The sequence below is a fragment of the Eurypyga helias genome, unplaced genomic scaffold, assembly GCF_000690775.1.
Source record: "Eurypyga helias isolate BGI_N326 unplaced genomic scaffold, ASM69077v1 scaffold20657, whole genome shotgun sequence".
Taxonomy (NCBI): domain Eukaryota; kingdom Metazoa; phylum Chordata; class Aves; order Eurypygiformes; family Eurypygidae; genus Eurypyga; species Eurypyga helias.
This window is the reverse complement of record NW_010261724.1, coordinates 1-16,154: the sequence shown is the minus strand read 5'-3', so window position 1 is coordinate 16,154 and position 16,154 is coordinate 1. Positions and strand designations below refer to the sequence as shown.

The following is a 16,154-nucleotide window of genomic DNA, read 5'->3' as shown; positions in this document are numbered from 1 at the left end:
TGCTCAGCTGTCAGGTTTAAGTTACTCTGAAAGGCTAAGGAGAACTCAAAAATTACATTGAGGCACACAAGTTAATTTCAGCAAAATATAAAATCCGAATCAGATGATCCAGCTATAAAAAACACTCAAAAGAAGGGCCCATCCATTTATTTCTGAAGATGAATGAGAAGTGAAATCTATCAAAACTCCAATGAAGTAGTCATGTTCGAGCATAACTGAACAAAGGGCAAAAAACCAACCCTGTATTCCAAACAGATTGTATTAAAAATTTATTTTTTAAATAAGAAAAAACAAGACAATGATTTTAAATAAACATGGTATAGTCTACACTTCTGTAGATGAACACAACTTTACATAAGCCATTTTCAACTTCTAGAAGTTCTGCTGCAGCATCTTCTGCAATGTTTGACAGTGTTGGTTTCCATTTCGTAGTCAACCAAACGAAACTATTTGCTGAAGTGAAGCTTTATTTTTCATGACCAAAGATGGCTCTACTAAAAGCACCTGTTAAACAATTATCCCCCTCATTTTTTTCCAAAAATAAAGTCTGTTCAGCCTTTTTTTTTTGGTTCTGTTCCACTGCTTGCATAGAAATCAGCATAGAGCTAAGTTGCAAGCTAAGCTTCACTTCAGCAGTGCAATGAATGGCATCAAACTTCATGAAACAAACAAAGATACAAACATTGTCTGCAAAATTCAACAATGTGAGAAAAGATATTAAAGCCAGGATGTTTTCGTGGGTCACAACCAGACTAGCTTTCAGTGTGCAACTTTCCTCAGGAAGAGTTCTTCCTGATTCACATGAAAAGAATGAAGCATGCATCAAAAGCCTTTGTTCACACAGAAATGCCCATTAAAACAGTTCCATGGTATCATAAGGCAAAAAGATATTAAGGTGAATGAAGCATTTTGGCCCATTTTGCATATGTTTTACAATACATACACTTCACACTTGTGTAGCATATGACAGGTAAGGGACTGGCTCAGTAAGGTATAAATGTCCATTTTTATAAATACATGTCATTATTGCTAATATGCTACACGTTATCATCCAACTTTTAAAGCTGCTTTGTTGGCATCAGCCTCGTAATTAGCAGCTCACATTCATGGTGACAATATGCTATCCCATACGAAGAAAAGCAAAGCAGCATAAATACAATTATGAAAACAAAAGGCTTATGCAACATCCCTCTCTAACTTTGCTGCGTTTTTTTAATTAAGAAGTGTTCAAAGAAAGCAAGTCCAGTTCACCACAAATTAGGAAGTCTCACAATGAGGTTGGAAACCAAGCTACAGGGAGCAGAGAGGGGGGAAGACACGGCATGCATTATAATCTAGTCCTTTTAGTCATACCACTGGAATACAAAAGTCCAATTTAAAGGCTAGACTAATGGTAGAAGGCAAAAAGCCAAGAGCAGACTTAGTTTGATATTTAAATTAAGATTACAATTTTAATCAGTAACAGCAAACTCTCCCGGCCCTTTAATATATTCACAATATCTACTGCAATCGAATAATTAACTGACTAGTATAGGTATGTTCACTTTAAAAAGATATTAAATACCTGCATCATGAAATTACATTCTTAAGACATTGTGTAAGAAAATAGCTCACGTGTGAAATGTTTCTGAAATGTATTTCTGCTCCCTCCTACCCCCTACTACACCCCACACACACGCACGCGCCCCCCCGCCCCCCATCAGAGCATTCACTCACAGGGAAAAACAAACACCCCCTAAAAAAGGATGGAAGTATTGAAGGGGACCAGCTTGGCTAGTTACAGCACAGTGCTTAACAAGGTTCAAGACAGAACCAGATCAGAGTTGGCCAAAAGATGCCCACAATACATGCCTGACCAGTAATTCCTTCCAACTCATTCTGTCAAACTCAGTCCAATTTTGGTTCATCGCAGTGACTGAAGCATTTCATACACACAAACACAAGACTTCAGCCTGACTTCAGTTTGTTTTTGCAAAGTGTTTTTAACATTCCATTCTTTTGCTTCCATCACTCTTGTTCTGCAGCAACCACAAGAGGTAGGCATAAAGCGTTTAAGAGCTTCTTTCCCAAGGTCCTGTCACAAGCTCAGTTTATTAGGATAAAGCCAGCTGTACTGTATGATTTTACTAGGCACAGCCTTGTATATTCCAGCTGGAAAATAGCTGCGTGAACCCTGGATTTGCTAGGCTAGCACACCATGGAGTAAGAAGCTGCTCATATCCAGGAGGATACATTTTTTTGTAAAAAGGAGTTTACTGCAGAGCGTTCCTGTAAGAACACAGTTGTCAGGACCAATTCTCTCCACTTCTATTTGTATGTAGGAGCAAGGTACCATTTGGCCAAGACTACAGATGTATTTTCACAGATGCAAGTGCCATGCAAAAATAAATTAGAAGAACAGATACCAAAACATACAAGTAATAAAACTACTGAAGGTAGATTTTCTTGAAAGTATTTATATAAACAATTTATAATACTTTCCTTCCCCCTGTTCTCTTTTGGACATTCACAGTTACAAAGCTGTGGCTATACATCAAGAATTTCTTCTGCAGTGCCTCCACAACGTAGTCTGTAGCGTCCTGTCCTCCAGCTAATAGTGGGGTCCCACAAAGCAGATAGGAAAATGTAAATTGTCATCGACTCCCTGATGAACCAAGCTACTGCATAATCAAGTTTTGAAAAACACAGAGCTCCACCCTAGGAATGTAAAAGCAAGTATTTAAACATACCGATTATTCAAAAGGAATTTAAAACATTTGTGTTAATAAATCTACTCTAAAGCTTGTGAAACAGATTTACATATAAATAGCATATTTTTTAATAAGCCAAAAATACCTTCAAGATATGATTATACATATTAAACATGAGGACCTTCACAGAATGGCCAAGAATGTTTGAAGAGACTTGTAGGTAGAGAAAAAGGCAAGGAAAAAGCATAGCAGTTTCACTTTTTCTTTTTGAAACTGTAAAACTCTGTTCGAGCAGACACTGGGGTTTTGCCACAGCCCCCAAAAGAACAGTACCTAGACAGAACACTCCTGCACATTCCCAGAGTGAAATTCAAGTATGTAGGCCTTTGGCCTACTGCATAGGAACAGTGGGACTAACGAAAGGCTTATGGCCCCTATGTATTTTCTGCTCCTTTGAGCATTTCCAGCTACATGCAGAGCCAAAAACACAATGAGGCTTCAGAAGAGTATGCACAAAGCTCTTTAAATGCTGCACATGTCGAGAAGAGTAATAGTAAGGGTGACTTAATCTGACCTTCTGGAGTCCTACAGAATCAACACAAGGCCTAAGTTGGTTTCTTTATTACTTCCAGCATGTAAGTGCTGGACTACCAAAAAAGAGTTCTTATCATACTGAAAATTATTTGATAAGTTTGAACACACAATTATGGATCAGATTTGGACAGAATATGAACACAGCAGGAAGCAGTCTAAATAGAAGAACAAATGCTGTTCTACTTTGTGATAGCTTTCTGTATTAAAAGCTTTCTGAGGCCTCACTTCTAGTGACAGGAAGATTTTTAGAAGCAAGCTACAGCTGTCCTCTAAGTCCACTATTACCTAAACAGACTGAAAAAAGGTATTTAAGAGTACACATACACCTCACTAAATACAAGACAAAGTGACAACTAAGATTAAAAGCTGCTGTACTTTACTGTTCAAAAAAGCTTAAGACTTCTGCATATGCCTAGGTGGAGCAGACTGGAAACATTAATATCAAGGAGACAGAAATACAAACTCGCAGAGCCTAGGCAGATGCATATAGAAAATAAAAGTTACAACCAAGCACAAGTAGTAATTTTCATGCTGCTGTAATGAAAGCTGGAAGACTGAGAAATAACAGTATTTGACCTGTTATTTCCTTGATATCAAGAGAATTATTTGGGTTTGTATAATTAGGCTTAGATTTTTGCTGAAGTAGATGGCACTAGTAACTTTAATAACTTCCAAAAATTGAAGCTACATACCTGAACACCTTTTAGTTGAATATAGTCAAATATAAACCACGCCAAGCAGTGACACATAAAGAATACCATTATATCCCATCTAAACATGTGATGAGCTGCCCATCCAATAACTAGACTGGCAACAAAGCACTCCGAGATTGGCTCACAAATTATTGTGGCAGGTAACATATTGATTCGCAGTTTGGCCCACCTAGAAAAGACAAACAAGTCAGTTCTGACTGCATCAATTTTTGTCCTTCACATACCACCTCATCAAATGATGAGCCATCATGGCCTTTTTCTGACAACTTTAATCTCATTTACTTTACACCTCCAAATAAAATATTGCTCAAATTGTCCCTTTTAAAGATACTGCACATGGTACTAAGGATTTGGGGTGGTTTTTTTAATACTTCTCATTCATACTTCTGTGGAAAGTTAGTTAGTGCCTCTCTCCCAACACTAACAAGAAGCAGGCATCAAACTGTGCATTGGAACTTAAGCATTGTGGACATCAGATCAAATTAGCTTGAAACGTGTACTCCCTCTCATTATCAGCTTATCCACCTCAGAAGCAGATGAGAGGGTTGGGTGGGGGACAAAGTAAAGATTAAAATTTTACCTGATCATTCTGGACTGAAACTGAGAAATAGAATATGAACCAGAGTTTTGCATTGCAACTTGTGTGGCCATTGCAAGTTTCCAACCCCTGAAAAAATAATTTTATAATTAAAACGTGCAAATAATAGATGCAAAGAAGAATTAAAAAACAAACACTCCAGAATTTTATTAGGCTTGAAAAGTTTCTTTGGTATGTGCGCCATATTATTACAATGGCTATAAGCAAAAAACTTAAGTGTATCGAGTCTCCTCACTGGAAAAGAGCAAATACTATGTGAATAATACTTAAACTAAGTTCTCAGAACCTTTTTTTCCTAAAGGCACTGGCAATGATGTGGCTTAATTATTCCTAAAAGACTGTATTGCTAGGACAAAGCACATGCCATAAGCATGTTTGCTGTGCACATGTGAAGCTGACCTGAACACTTATAGTGTGTACCATATGTTTAAAAAAATATTTAAGCTGTACTTAAAGCAATAAGCTCACTTCAGAGTCATCTTACCGGTCAGCTATAGCTTTGGCCATAAAGTAATCTTCAGCAATATATTGTGCAAAAGCTATCAGTCCTCCAGCTTGGTCCAAGACATCTTTCCTCATCAGGCATGACATTCCTGTTACACACTTAAAGCCAGTTAAGTTGGCTGAAATATAGGACCTTGGATGTGAAGTTCCAAAATAAACCTGCCAAAACAAGATAAGGCTTTTAAAACTCTGTGTGTTCATGCAAATGCTAGTCTCTGACAATGTTTTCTCCAAAAATGTTCATAGGGGTAAAAGTGCTAGACATGGCCAATTAGGACAGTGTATTTGGAAAGATCTTTACCACCAATCTAAGAAATCTAGTCTACCATCAAATCTCAGAAATCTAGTAGTGATATTGCCTGTGTTTTTTACAAATCTGTAAGTGGGTTTTAAATCCACATAGTGAACCACTGCATTTCATTTCATATTTAATTTCTAATTTATTCAGGTTGTTCTCAGGAACACATATTAAAAATCCATCAAGTAACTTAATCACTAGGATTAATACACTATTTGGCAATAGCTGACAGACACGCTGTCTCCTTCCTCTTGTAAATATTAACTGCACTACTGCATACGTGTTTGGAGAAGCTTACATATGGTTGTACACAAGGGCATTATGTTTACTTTATGTACTCGCAAATGGAAATAGCAAAGAAAAAAAATCAGACTGTGAGCAAGTCTTTTTACAACAACCAGTAACTTAAAACGAGGAGTGTCCATAAAGGGAGTGGGAATGAGTGCTAGTGTCTCTCACCACCATTCTTCCTTCATCTCTCACATTTCTGCCTTTGACAAACAGTCTTGCGGTCAAAATGCCTTACACATGCTATCTTAGAATAAAATTGTTACATGTCTTGAGACATGAGGAACAAACAAGAAAATTCAGTCTCTTCATTCTACAAAAGAGAACTTACTGAGAAAGAAGAGAGGGGAGAATACGACAGAATGAGCGATATGAAGATGGTGGATAGGAATCAATTGTTCACTTTCTCTTCCAAAAGAAATATTAGGAGACGTGAAATAGTTACATAGAAGAACAAGGGTCAGAGTGAACAAGGTGGTGGTTCCTGTAACAGATCTATGGAACTTCCTGGTAAAGACAGTTACAGATGTTCAAAATCTTTATAGACTCAAAGAAAGAACAGAAAAGTTCATGTAAGAAATCTGTTCTTACTAAAAGTACTAATATGTGGAGGATTAGTAAACATACAAGTCTACTTCCTACTCAGGAAGCCTCTCAGCTGAAAATTGCAGAAAAGTTGAGACATTATTACAGAAAAACAGGATAAGCTTTGCTTGTGTCCTTCTCTTCTCCAAGACCCTGCTTATAACCCCTGCTGGAAATAAAGAGTGTGTAAACTGGACTTTGCTCTATCCTGTCATGGCCAGTTTGGTATTCCTTTTCAGACATCAAAATAGAATTAGTGTCCCTTTCTGACTAGAAACAACTGGAAAGAGTTCTCTTTTTTAATTAAATCCATCACTTTCATCCTGTAACCTTTATTATTGTACTGTAAATTGAAATATGGCATCAATATTCAGAGTACCACAGTAGAATTTTGGAGTATTTAAAAGTTATCTTAGACTGTATGAAGTATGACTTCAGCTGAAAATAAACATTTCTTCACTCAAAAGGTGCAAATGGCACTATACAAATTTAAGTCAGCAAGGTCTTGCAGAAAAACCCCAGAACCAATACTGCACTCACCTGTTCAAGGGTAGCAGCAAAACCCTGTCTGTCTGCAACATAGGGGAGCCCATGGACCAAGCCCACTTTTTCAGTCATTTGATTAGCCATATCTGTCAGTGTGTCTGGTGTTACTAAGCGACAAATGAAGAAAGTTCATTGAGCAATTCTATTAATAGCAGGCTACTGTACAGAGGCACTAATCCTCATCCTATTACCATTAGCAAGAGCAAATGTACTTCAATGTACAGTATTTTGAAGAACCAAGTTTCAGAAAAACGTAATAGTGATTAACATCATTATCATGACCAACAACAAATTCAGTGGAAACATTTTGAACAGGGTTTTTTAATAGGATTTTCACCTTTAATTAGGGATTAAACATTTTCATACCATGAAAATATTTTTCCAGATTTTTAACTTTTATTTCTGCTTGTATTCTCAGTCAAAATAATCTCCAGCAACTGCTTGCCTACAGCTAATAAAGGCAATACAACAGTCAGCACTTTACAACACACACCTACCTCTAATTCCACTATCACAAATCCATATGAGATCATATTTGGCAACTTCATAGCCGGGCATTAAGTTGTTAATCTTAGGGTTGATGCCAACTTTCTTGCCACCTAAAGAGACAAACCTACGTATTATTTGTGTATACACTTTTTTCTAGAACTCAGACTCAATACCCAAAATATTTAGATACACTAACTGAAGAACAGTAAATGTTTATCCATCAATTCTTAAAATCCACTACTAATAGTTATTTTAATTATTCCTTCATGTCTGTATTTTAGATATTACTGCAGTTATGCAGAGAATTGAAAAGGAAAAAAAATACTCAAATGCTTCCTCAAAATGGCAGGGCATTAGAACTACAGTGTTTATTACTACATTACGTAAGGTAAACATTCTCTACGTCTTATTTCTTAAAGCTACTGATTGCAACCATTATACCTTACAGCAATTTTAGCAGAAATGAAAAAGGAGTAGAATGAAGTGAGACCCACTCTTTTGCTCCCAGCTGACTGGTCCAGCTCATTTCATGTCATAGAAGAATGACATACTACTCTCTAGTTCTGACATCCCTTCCCTCCTTTAAGTCAAATGTAAAGTGAAGAAGGAGCCCTACAGTCTAAGCTGATGAAAAAGGATGGATGCAGGACCTCAGGCTTAAATACAGCCACAACTCCAAGTCACATCCTGCACATTTAGTTCAGTGTAGACAGGATTTAAACTGCTGTTTCAGATTTAGAAGAGAAAAATTGCAGGGGTTGCATAAATCAATTCTACCTAGCATTGTTTTTGGACTGATATCACAGATCACAACAAACTTACTTCTTTACCCCAAACTGATGATTAAGTTACAGAACCAACATATAGTTGTCTTGTTCTGCCCATATTTTGGAGAAAACCTAAAAACACTTCACAAGTAAGAGTTGCACCTTCTTACCTATGAACAGTCTAGCATCAACATTCGGGTATTTGCCAAGGAGCTTTTTGCACACATCAATAGCTGGATCATCATGATCTTGTACACAGAGTAGTACTTCATACTAGTAAAAATAATAAAAAAAAATGTATACAGACACACATTGACACTTGATATGGTGTAGAGAATAAAGCTTGGTGTACCAAACTGAAAAAGAAAAGAACACTACTTTTCCATGCCCTAAACTACAAATAAAACCAAAGGAATTGTTTTACTATTACCAAGACTACTTTTAATGCACAACCAAGTACTTAAGAAAAAAAAAAAAGAACAAAGCCTGTGTCCCAATAAACTCTTGTACTTAAGAGCACTAGTTTCCCTGTTGTTGGAAGGTTTTTTGGGTTTTTAAGACATGAAGCACAACATCCCAGTATACAAGATAAAAACTTTATCTCCACTTCCATTTTTGTTCACATGAATCTTAAATCAAATCACATTCAATGAAATTACAGCACACAATATTAAAGCAATGCTGTTCTGATATACTTTGACCACAGACCTCTAAACTACATCTTTTCCTCTACTTTGTAGATGCATATGCAGAATGGAGTTGGAGGACAACCCAGAGACCACTATACTTACGCTTAACCATGTAATAAAGCTAAGCTCAGGAACATGTATATCCTGTGTAATGCACATGAATTTTCCTCATTAATAGAATAATGGTTGAAAATCCACAAGAAGCAAGGGAAAATTGTAGCTGTTCCAGCAATCAATCTACATGCTTGTTACACGTGTATTAAAATAGCATTTTAAAAGTTATTCAACGTTTTGAGACAGCCTTGCAAGCTTTGATAGAGGTATTTGTTTCTGCATTAACAGCAAATCCCTTGAATACTCCTTACTTGATGAATCTCTCATCTTCCTGTTAACTTTACAAGTTGCTAGAGCTCAAATCCACAGAATAAGACTCAGAAAATGCAATTTCTGGCAAAGATAACTAGAAGCCATTTTTACAATCCAAGATTTAAAAATCCAATGTCGTTAAAAACTATGTTCTTGGACTTCCTTTGATACAGTAGTTGTAAATAATGACCGAAGCAGCTCTTATTCCCCCTTATGCTATTCTATCACCTCACTGAACATTATTTTCAGTAAACTCCTTAAGCAAAAAATAATCTGAACTTCAAATACTATCTGTGGGCTCTGTGAGGACAATCTCTGATGTTCTTGTTCAGTAAGAAGTATTTCATACAACAGAAGACATTAAGAATTGTTTCAAGAAAAAATGGGCATTGTTAAACACAACAAACCTCAACGACTCACTGCATTCAGAGTATCATGGAAACTTAAAATCATTAACCACTAAATGGGAGTTGATAAGACACATTCTACTACTACTAACTATCAGGCAAACACATCTCTACCTACCAGAATGCAACTCAAAGTCCAAGTAAACAGTATTTGATTCCTATCATTTTACCAGCATGGAAAATGGAACTTAAAGGGTAAAAGACCCATCTCATTAAGCAGACAGGTCCTTCCACCACAACAGAACAGTCCTGACAGCATGAACATCATAGAAACTACTAACTGAAGAATTTAGTTCTTTATTACATCTATTTTCACTAGTAATCAAATAACTAATCTCCAATCCACAATTGCAATGAGAATTCTACATCCATATTCTTTAAGAAATTCAACCAGAAATAATAAAAAACATAAGACATCCCAATATTTGAAAACAGAAAAAAAATCACAGTAAATGGCCTCTGTATGCAGTATCAAAGTAAAGAACTACAAAATGCATGACTGAAGCAGAAAAGATGCTTATCTACAGAACCAGTCAGGTTCGTTTGGGCGCAACGTGAACACAGATTTCTGCCAAAATTACAAACTGCACCATAGGTAAACAGTATTCACTGACAACATATTACACGTAAGTCTTGAGGTTTGGTAACTGCGTAACTAGCTTCTATGCAAGGCGAGGCGATTTCATGCACAGGGTGTCGCAGAAGAGTATCAGAGCATCAGTATCACTGCAGGTTGACTCATCTTCACAGGAAGAAGTTTAATATTATTCTTTCCCAGTATTTTTCCCTGGATGGCTGAACTCTGAACAACACACAGTACTGTTGTCCTAATCTTTCTGGTGTAATGTCAATCTTTTTAATGAAGTATTTTTGTCATTATTGTACAGAAGTGTTTTCAAACAGTCTAGGGAGCTTGTTTGTACTGTGTAATCTTATACTTGCTTGTGTATCTTGTACTGTATAATGTAGGAAAAAAGGGAAAGTTTATGAGTTCTGGAAGAAGGGGCAGAGGACTCAGGAGGACCACAAGGGTATTGTGAGGTTAGGCAGGGAGAAAATTAGGAGGGCCAAAGCCCAGCTAGAAATTAATCTGGCCTCAGCTGTAAAAGACAACAAAAACATTTCTATAAATACATCAGCAAGTCACTTTCAGAGAATCACAGAACTGTTTGGGTTGGAAGGGACAAAAAAAAAATCTAGTTCCAACCCTCCTGCCATGGGCAGGGACACCTTCCACTAGAACAGCTTGCTCAAAGCCAGTAAGTTATCCTGTTTTTTACAGTTCTCAAACAAACTGTATTTGTAGTCAAGTGTTTCAGATGCATAATCATAGAATGGTTTAGGTTCAAAAGGAAGCCTAACTAAGAGCCTGTACTTGTGCTTGGGATTGCCCCAACCCAGGTGCAGGACCTTGCACTTGGCCTTGTTGAACTCCATGAGGTTGGCAGTGGCCCACCTCTCCAGCCTGTCCAGGTCCCTCTGGATGGCATCCCCTCCCTCCAGCATGTCGACCACACCAAACAACTTGGTGTCATCAGCAAACTTGCTGAGGGTGCACTCGATCCCACCATCCACATCACTGGCAAAGACATTAAACAGCACCGGTCCCGATACCAATTCCTGAGGAACACTGCTTGCCACTAGTCTCCAGACCAGACATCGAGCCATTGGCCTGAACAATGTCAGTGAATAGTGAACAATGCAGCAAACATTTGCAGATTTCTCCTTGAAGTTGTAAGCTCCTTCGAGCAAGGACAGCATCTGACACACTCAGATTACTGTTTGACTTTGTACTATAAGTGATAAGTATTCAACAGCAAATCTAAGCTTTTATTAACTGTTTCCCAACACTGATAAGTGGCTTGGAGACTATTCTACCAACAACTTGGTGAGGTATGCCACCTCATCACTGAGCAATTCTTCATCACAGGAGCCATCAGTAAGAAACACCAGAAAGCTTCAGACTACCAGTTAAGTGTTCTCTTTTAGAGGATCTGTTACAGAGTAGTTAATTGGGAAGGGTATCTGGCATCTTTTATGGGTTGAAGGATTTCATACTGCTATAAACACCACAATACAGGAATAATGATTAAACAAATTAGTGAAATACAGAGTATGTATTGTCCATAAGCCCTGGTCACATTCCTTTATTGACAGATTTTTAAAAAGGACTAGTTTTGGTTGCAACATGTAAAGTGTGTAATTATGCATCTACTGTGGAAGAACAATCCAAGACATAAACAAGTTGCATACCCCTAGCAAGCTCCTGATACAACTTTTAGAGGCAATGGAAGAAAAGAAAATATGCAAAGTAGTATACATACTTTTGGATAATCCAATTCAAAGAAGGTTTCCAAGTTGTTGATCAGGTTAGGATCCACACCTTTTAACGGCTTTAGAAGTGAAACACCAGGAAGCTTGCTATACGGCTGTTTATCTGTGGCTTTCTTATTGAGGTGCAGGCGTCTGTAAGGAGAAATAACATGTATCACCACATAAAGAAAATACCCTAGAGAATTCCATTCAAAGTACAGTCAGAACTAAGAATGCTTGGGAGTTAACACTGCTTAAAAAAAGGGTTATAGAAACAGTTATCTTCATATCTGAAAGTTGACGCATCAGAAAGAACACCTAAAAAACGCTTAGTATTGCGATTAGGTTAAGTTCAACCTTATTCAATTTAGTAATTTCAGATTAACGCATTTACACTCTGCATTTTGAACAGTAAGAGCATCTTTTTTCAGACTACACAGGAGAAGATTTTTCTGCATTCCTCCACAGCAGTAAAGTCATAGTGTTATAACAAAATTATCAGGAAAAAACCAATTTACTGTATACAAGGCAAAAAAAGAAAAATGCTTTTTTCCAGGTGCTTTTTCCTTTTACCCCATTAAGTTATGCAAAGTTTAGACCAAGCTAAAAGCACAGGGGAAGCAGTTGTTCCTACTGATCAATCTGGTAGCAAAAGCCTCCAAGAAGGATCAAATCAGCTTGAGTACCAAAATCCTAGAAATATGTATATAACAGATTATTTAAGTAACTAGAGAAGAAGTATTTGCTGAAACTTAAAATTTGAAAATTAGTGTATATACTGCATACTGTAGTTCTCCAACATGCATAGCAGTCAGACTGGAAGATACTTTATTGTAGCATGTACCTAATTGTATAAATTCTTAATTTAAAAGCTTTCACACCTTTAGAGGATGCTGCCTCAAAAAAAAAAAAAGGGAATGGCATTGCTTCATGGCATGCTTAATCCTGGTTAAATAGTAAAAATAAGTTCTTTAGAGGCATGTTCCTGAAGAAGGTACCCGATAAGTGAAATTACTGAACTATGAAGGAGCTCCCCTAAGAGAAGAGATTCCAATACCTCTCAAGTTGTTTTTTACTGGAATGGGACAGTGACATCACATGTGTTACCTCATCAGCTCTCCACCCCCTCCCAGCATGCTCTTGTCAGGCTGGTTTGCAGCTGGACACCAGGGGCATAATGCTATTACAGAATAACAACAGGCTCACTAAACAGACAGAAGGACAAAGCAGATAATGTCCTCCTACTTTTTAGTCCATGCCTGGGCACTGCGGAGGTAAAATGAAATAGCTTTGTTCAGCAATTAGCAGCCAAGGGGCAGCCAGAACAAAGCAAGAAAAGCCACAGTTCAATTAGCTATCACAGAGAAAGATTCTTTACCAGTTTTCACAAACATCACAGCAAGCAAGGGCTTTAGACTCAGTAAGGGAGAGTCTCAAAAATTCAACTTTGACCAGGGGGAACAGAAGGCTGATAATGCACAGAAAAACATACTCCATTTAAAATGGACTGTAGCAATGCACAGAGCTTTGAAGAGCGAAAAGCCTTGATGAGCAGGAGATGAGAAGGAAGTGGCAGAGTAAATTGGAAAAGGTAAGGAGAGAAAAGACGAAGACAAACTTGAGGCAGGACTGTGATAAAGAATAACCACCAAGCAAGAAAACTGCAGAATCTTGCAAGGAGGTGTAGTACAAACCATGCTGACACACAGGGCTATGCAGGTGATTAAATTCCATAACGAAAAGCCTACACAGAGTGTAACAGGGAAACCTTGGAAAACATGCAAACGAGGCATTATCAGGATCTGTTCAGCTATGAAACACCACACACCAAGACTTCCGATGAGTATGGCTCAGTATGGTGAGACTGTCTGACATGCTCTATTCATAACACGGCACAAAAGTGGCAGCCTGCCATCCCGAAAGCACTGTGGTGTGGTGACACTAAGGTAAAGCCATTTCCACGCCAGTAATCGCAATGCTCTGTTAGACTCCATGGGGCAAGAGGCAAATTAACTGTAAATCAGATCATCTTACACTGAGAAGGACCGTTCGTGAAGTGGCACATTCTGAAGAATTAGAAAGATACCACTGAAAACCTAACATCAGAGAAACAGACCAGCTGTCTTACAAAACAAGCTACAATGTTAGGCTCAGTTTGCATATTTTACATGGATGTCCAATTAACAGACAAACCACCTTAACACTGTTGATGCAAGTATGTTCTAAATGTTGTGTGTTACTGAACATGCCCCAAAGTCTCCAAAGCAGAGGCAAGATGAAGCAGTCTGTTGGTATTTTTGAGCACTCTCTTGGGCTTATGGTGGTTCAGCTCTCAGACAGGTGTGGTGATCACAGTGGTCTTCATTACCACTGAGCGCCTGTGACACATACAGTTCAAAGTTATAATAAAGGAAAGCACTCCTTTCACAAAGTTTATCACATATAGAATATAATCTATTATTTTGCACTGAAATTAGCCCAAAGCACTCAAAACATACCATACAGATGTACTTAATGCATTTTTATCTACTTCTGCCTAATGCAGTGACCCACAGAAAAACACTACACCAAGGAATGTGTAAAAACTGAACTCTGAAACAAATGCTGGCAGAGCACTACTCAAAGGCACTTTCAGATCCCGTGTCGAAGAGCAGTCACCAGGTTATCTATAAGCATTTTTGCACCTACATATATTAAACAGATCAGCCTGCAATCCCTATGCAGTGAAAATGAAGTTATTTAAAACAGGTCTGGTGCTGTGAAAGAAAGGAACAGCAGGATACGTAATGGTGTCAGGAACTGTAGTTCAAACATCGTATGTCATGTCAGAGGCATCTGTAAAATCTTCCTCAAACTTAGTTCCCTAACATAATACTTTACCCTCAGAAGCAACTGGAATCTAGATCTCTTCTCTCAGCAGAGGAAAAAAGACATTTCCAAAGATAAAATCCAGGTTACTGATTTATCACTGCCCAATGTGCTACATGATTAATTGTTGTATTATATTAAGCAATAAAGCTTTTCTTTCTTTTAGGCCCAGACTACATTTCCTTCCCTCACCTCATTCTGGGCAGGAGAATATTCTAGCAAAACCAGAAAGCATGCTACAGTAGGCACACCCTCCAGCTGCTGGGTCTCAGCTGAAATAGTAACATATACCTTTTAAAAGCAGCTGAAAAACACCTGAACACTCCTTATTCACTGGTGTCAACCTTCCCTCAGCAGCTACATTAAAGAATTATCCTATTAGGGGGATATTAGAGGGAGGTAAGTTTTGTAACAGGTACTTAAATACTGCAAGACAGCACTAACGAGATGCTGGGATCACTGAAGGCATCCCATGAAGGCTATGGTTCCACAGGCCATTGAGATAAACTAGCAGATGACTTACTTCTGAAAGGGGCTGTTTTCCTGCTTTACTGCTGAATTCACACACTTCTCCCTTCATGTTAGTGAACCGAGGGTGTTTGTGGAATGTTGGTCTGCTACGGAGTGACAGACCAGAGATCACTGCTTCAACAGAAGAACCAGGATAAGACTACCCTGCTTCTTTTGACAAAGATAAAACAGATGAGCTCCCCATATCTTCCTTACTTTTTACACCTATCTTGTGCTAAAAGACTTCCAAATGCAGGTACCTTTAGGCAGAGAAGGAAAAATAAAGTTTGCTGTGGATGCACCACACTAGTCAGAGCATTAAATACAACTGAAACAGACTGGAGGAGCTCAAAAAGTTAGTGAAAGGGTTAACAGCACCCCTGCTTCACAAAGGCTCGTTACAGCCCATTTAAAATCCTACCACATTAATGTAACAGTGGAAAGACAATTCCACTTAAGAAGGCATAGATAACTACCAAATAATTTTCTGTACCTTACAGAGGTAACTTTTTATACAGTCACCTTTTACAATTAAGTAACCAAGCACATTTTTTATAGAGAATGTAATTTCATAAAACACATGCATAACCATATTGATAGATGGAATAAGATTTATAGTTATGAGTTTAAGACAGCATTTGGCTTGGGACCTACAGTGAAAGTTTTGCCTGCCTGTGAAGATGGGAGGGAAGGGGTCTGCAGGAACAGCCTTTGTCATAGTTCTGGTCCACCCCACCAGGAAGCCCAAGACAACACTTGGGCAGAGAGAGAAGCACAGGAGGACTCGTCAAGGACATAACTAAGCCTGAAGAATACATTATCATCAAGTACTTATTTCCTTATAATGCTCTACCCAGATGTGAGCACACAGGCATAGTACTGTGCATTAAGTTGCCTACTACACTATCACAGAACAGTTTGGGTTGGAA

At 38.0% G+C, this 16,154-nt stretch overlaps 1 protein-coding gene across 1 annotated transcript; it reads right to left on the bottom strand.

Annotated features, from left to right (window-relative positions):
- Positions 1-2,458: 2,458 nt before the first annotated feature.
- UGCG (UDP-glucose ceramide glucosyltransferase) lies at positions 2,459-12,043 on the bottom strand (the record flags this gene model as incomplete). Its single annotated transcript, XM_010155477.1, has 8 exons — positions 2,459-2,697; positions 3,977-4,166; positions 4,578-4,664; positions 5,080-5,258; positions 6,811-6,923; positions 7,314-7,415; positions 8,243-8,345; positions 11,859-12,043. Coding segments are annotated over 8 exons (1,130 nt in total), but the record flags the coding sequence as incomplete, so codon positions are not given.
- Positions 12,044-16,154: the final 4,111 nt, after the last annotated feature.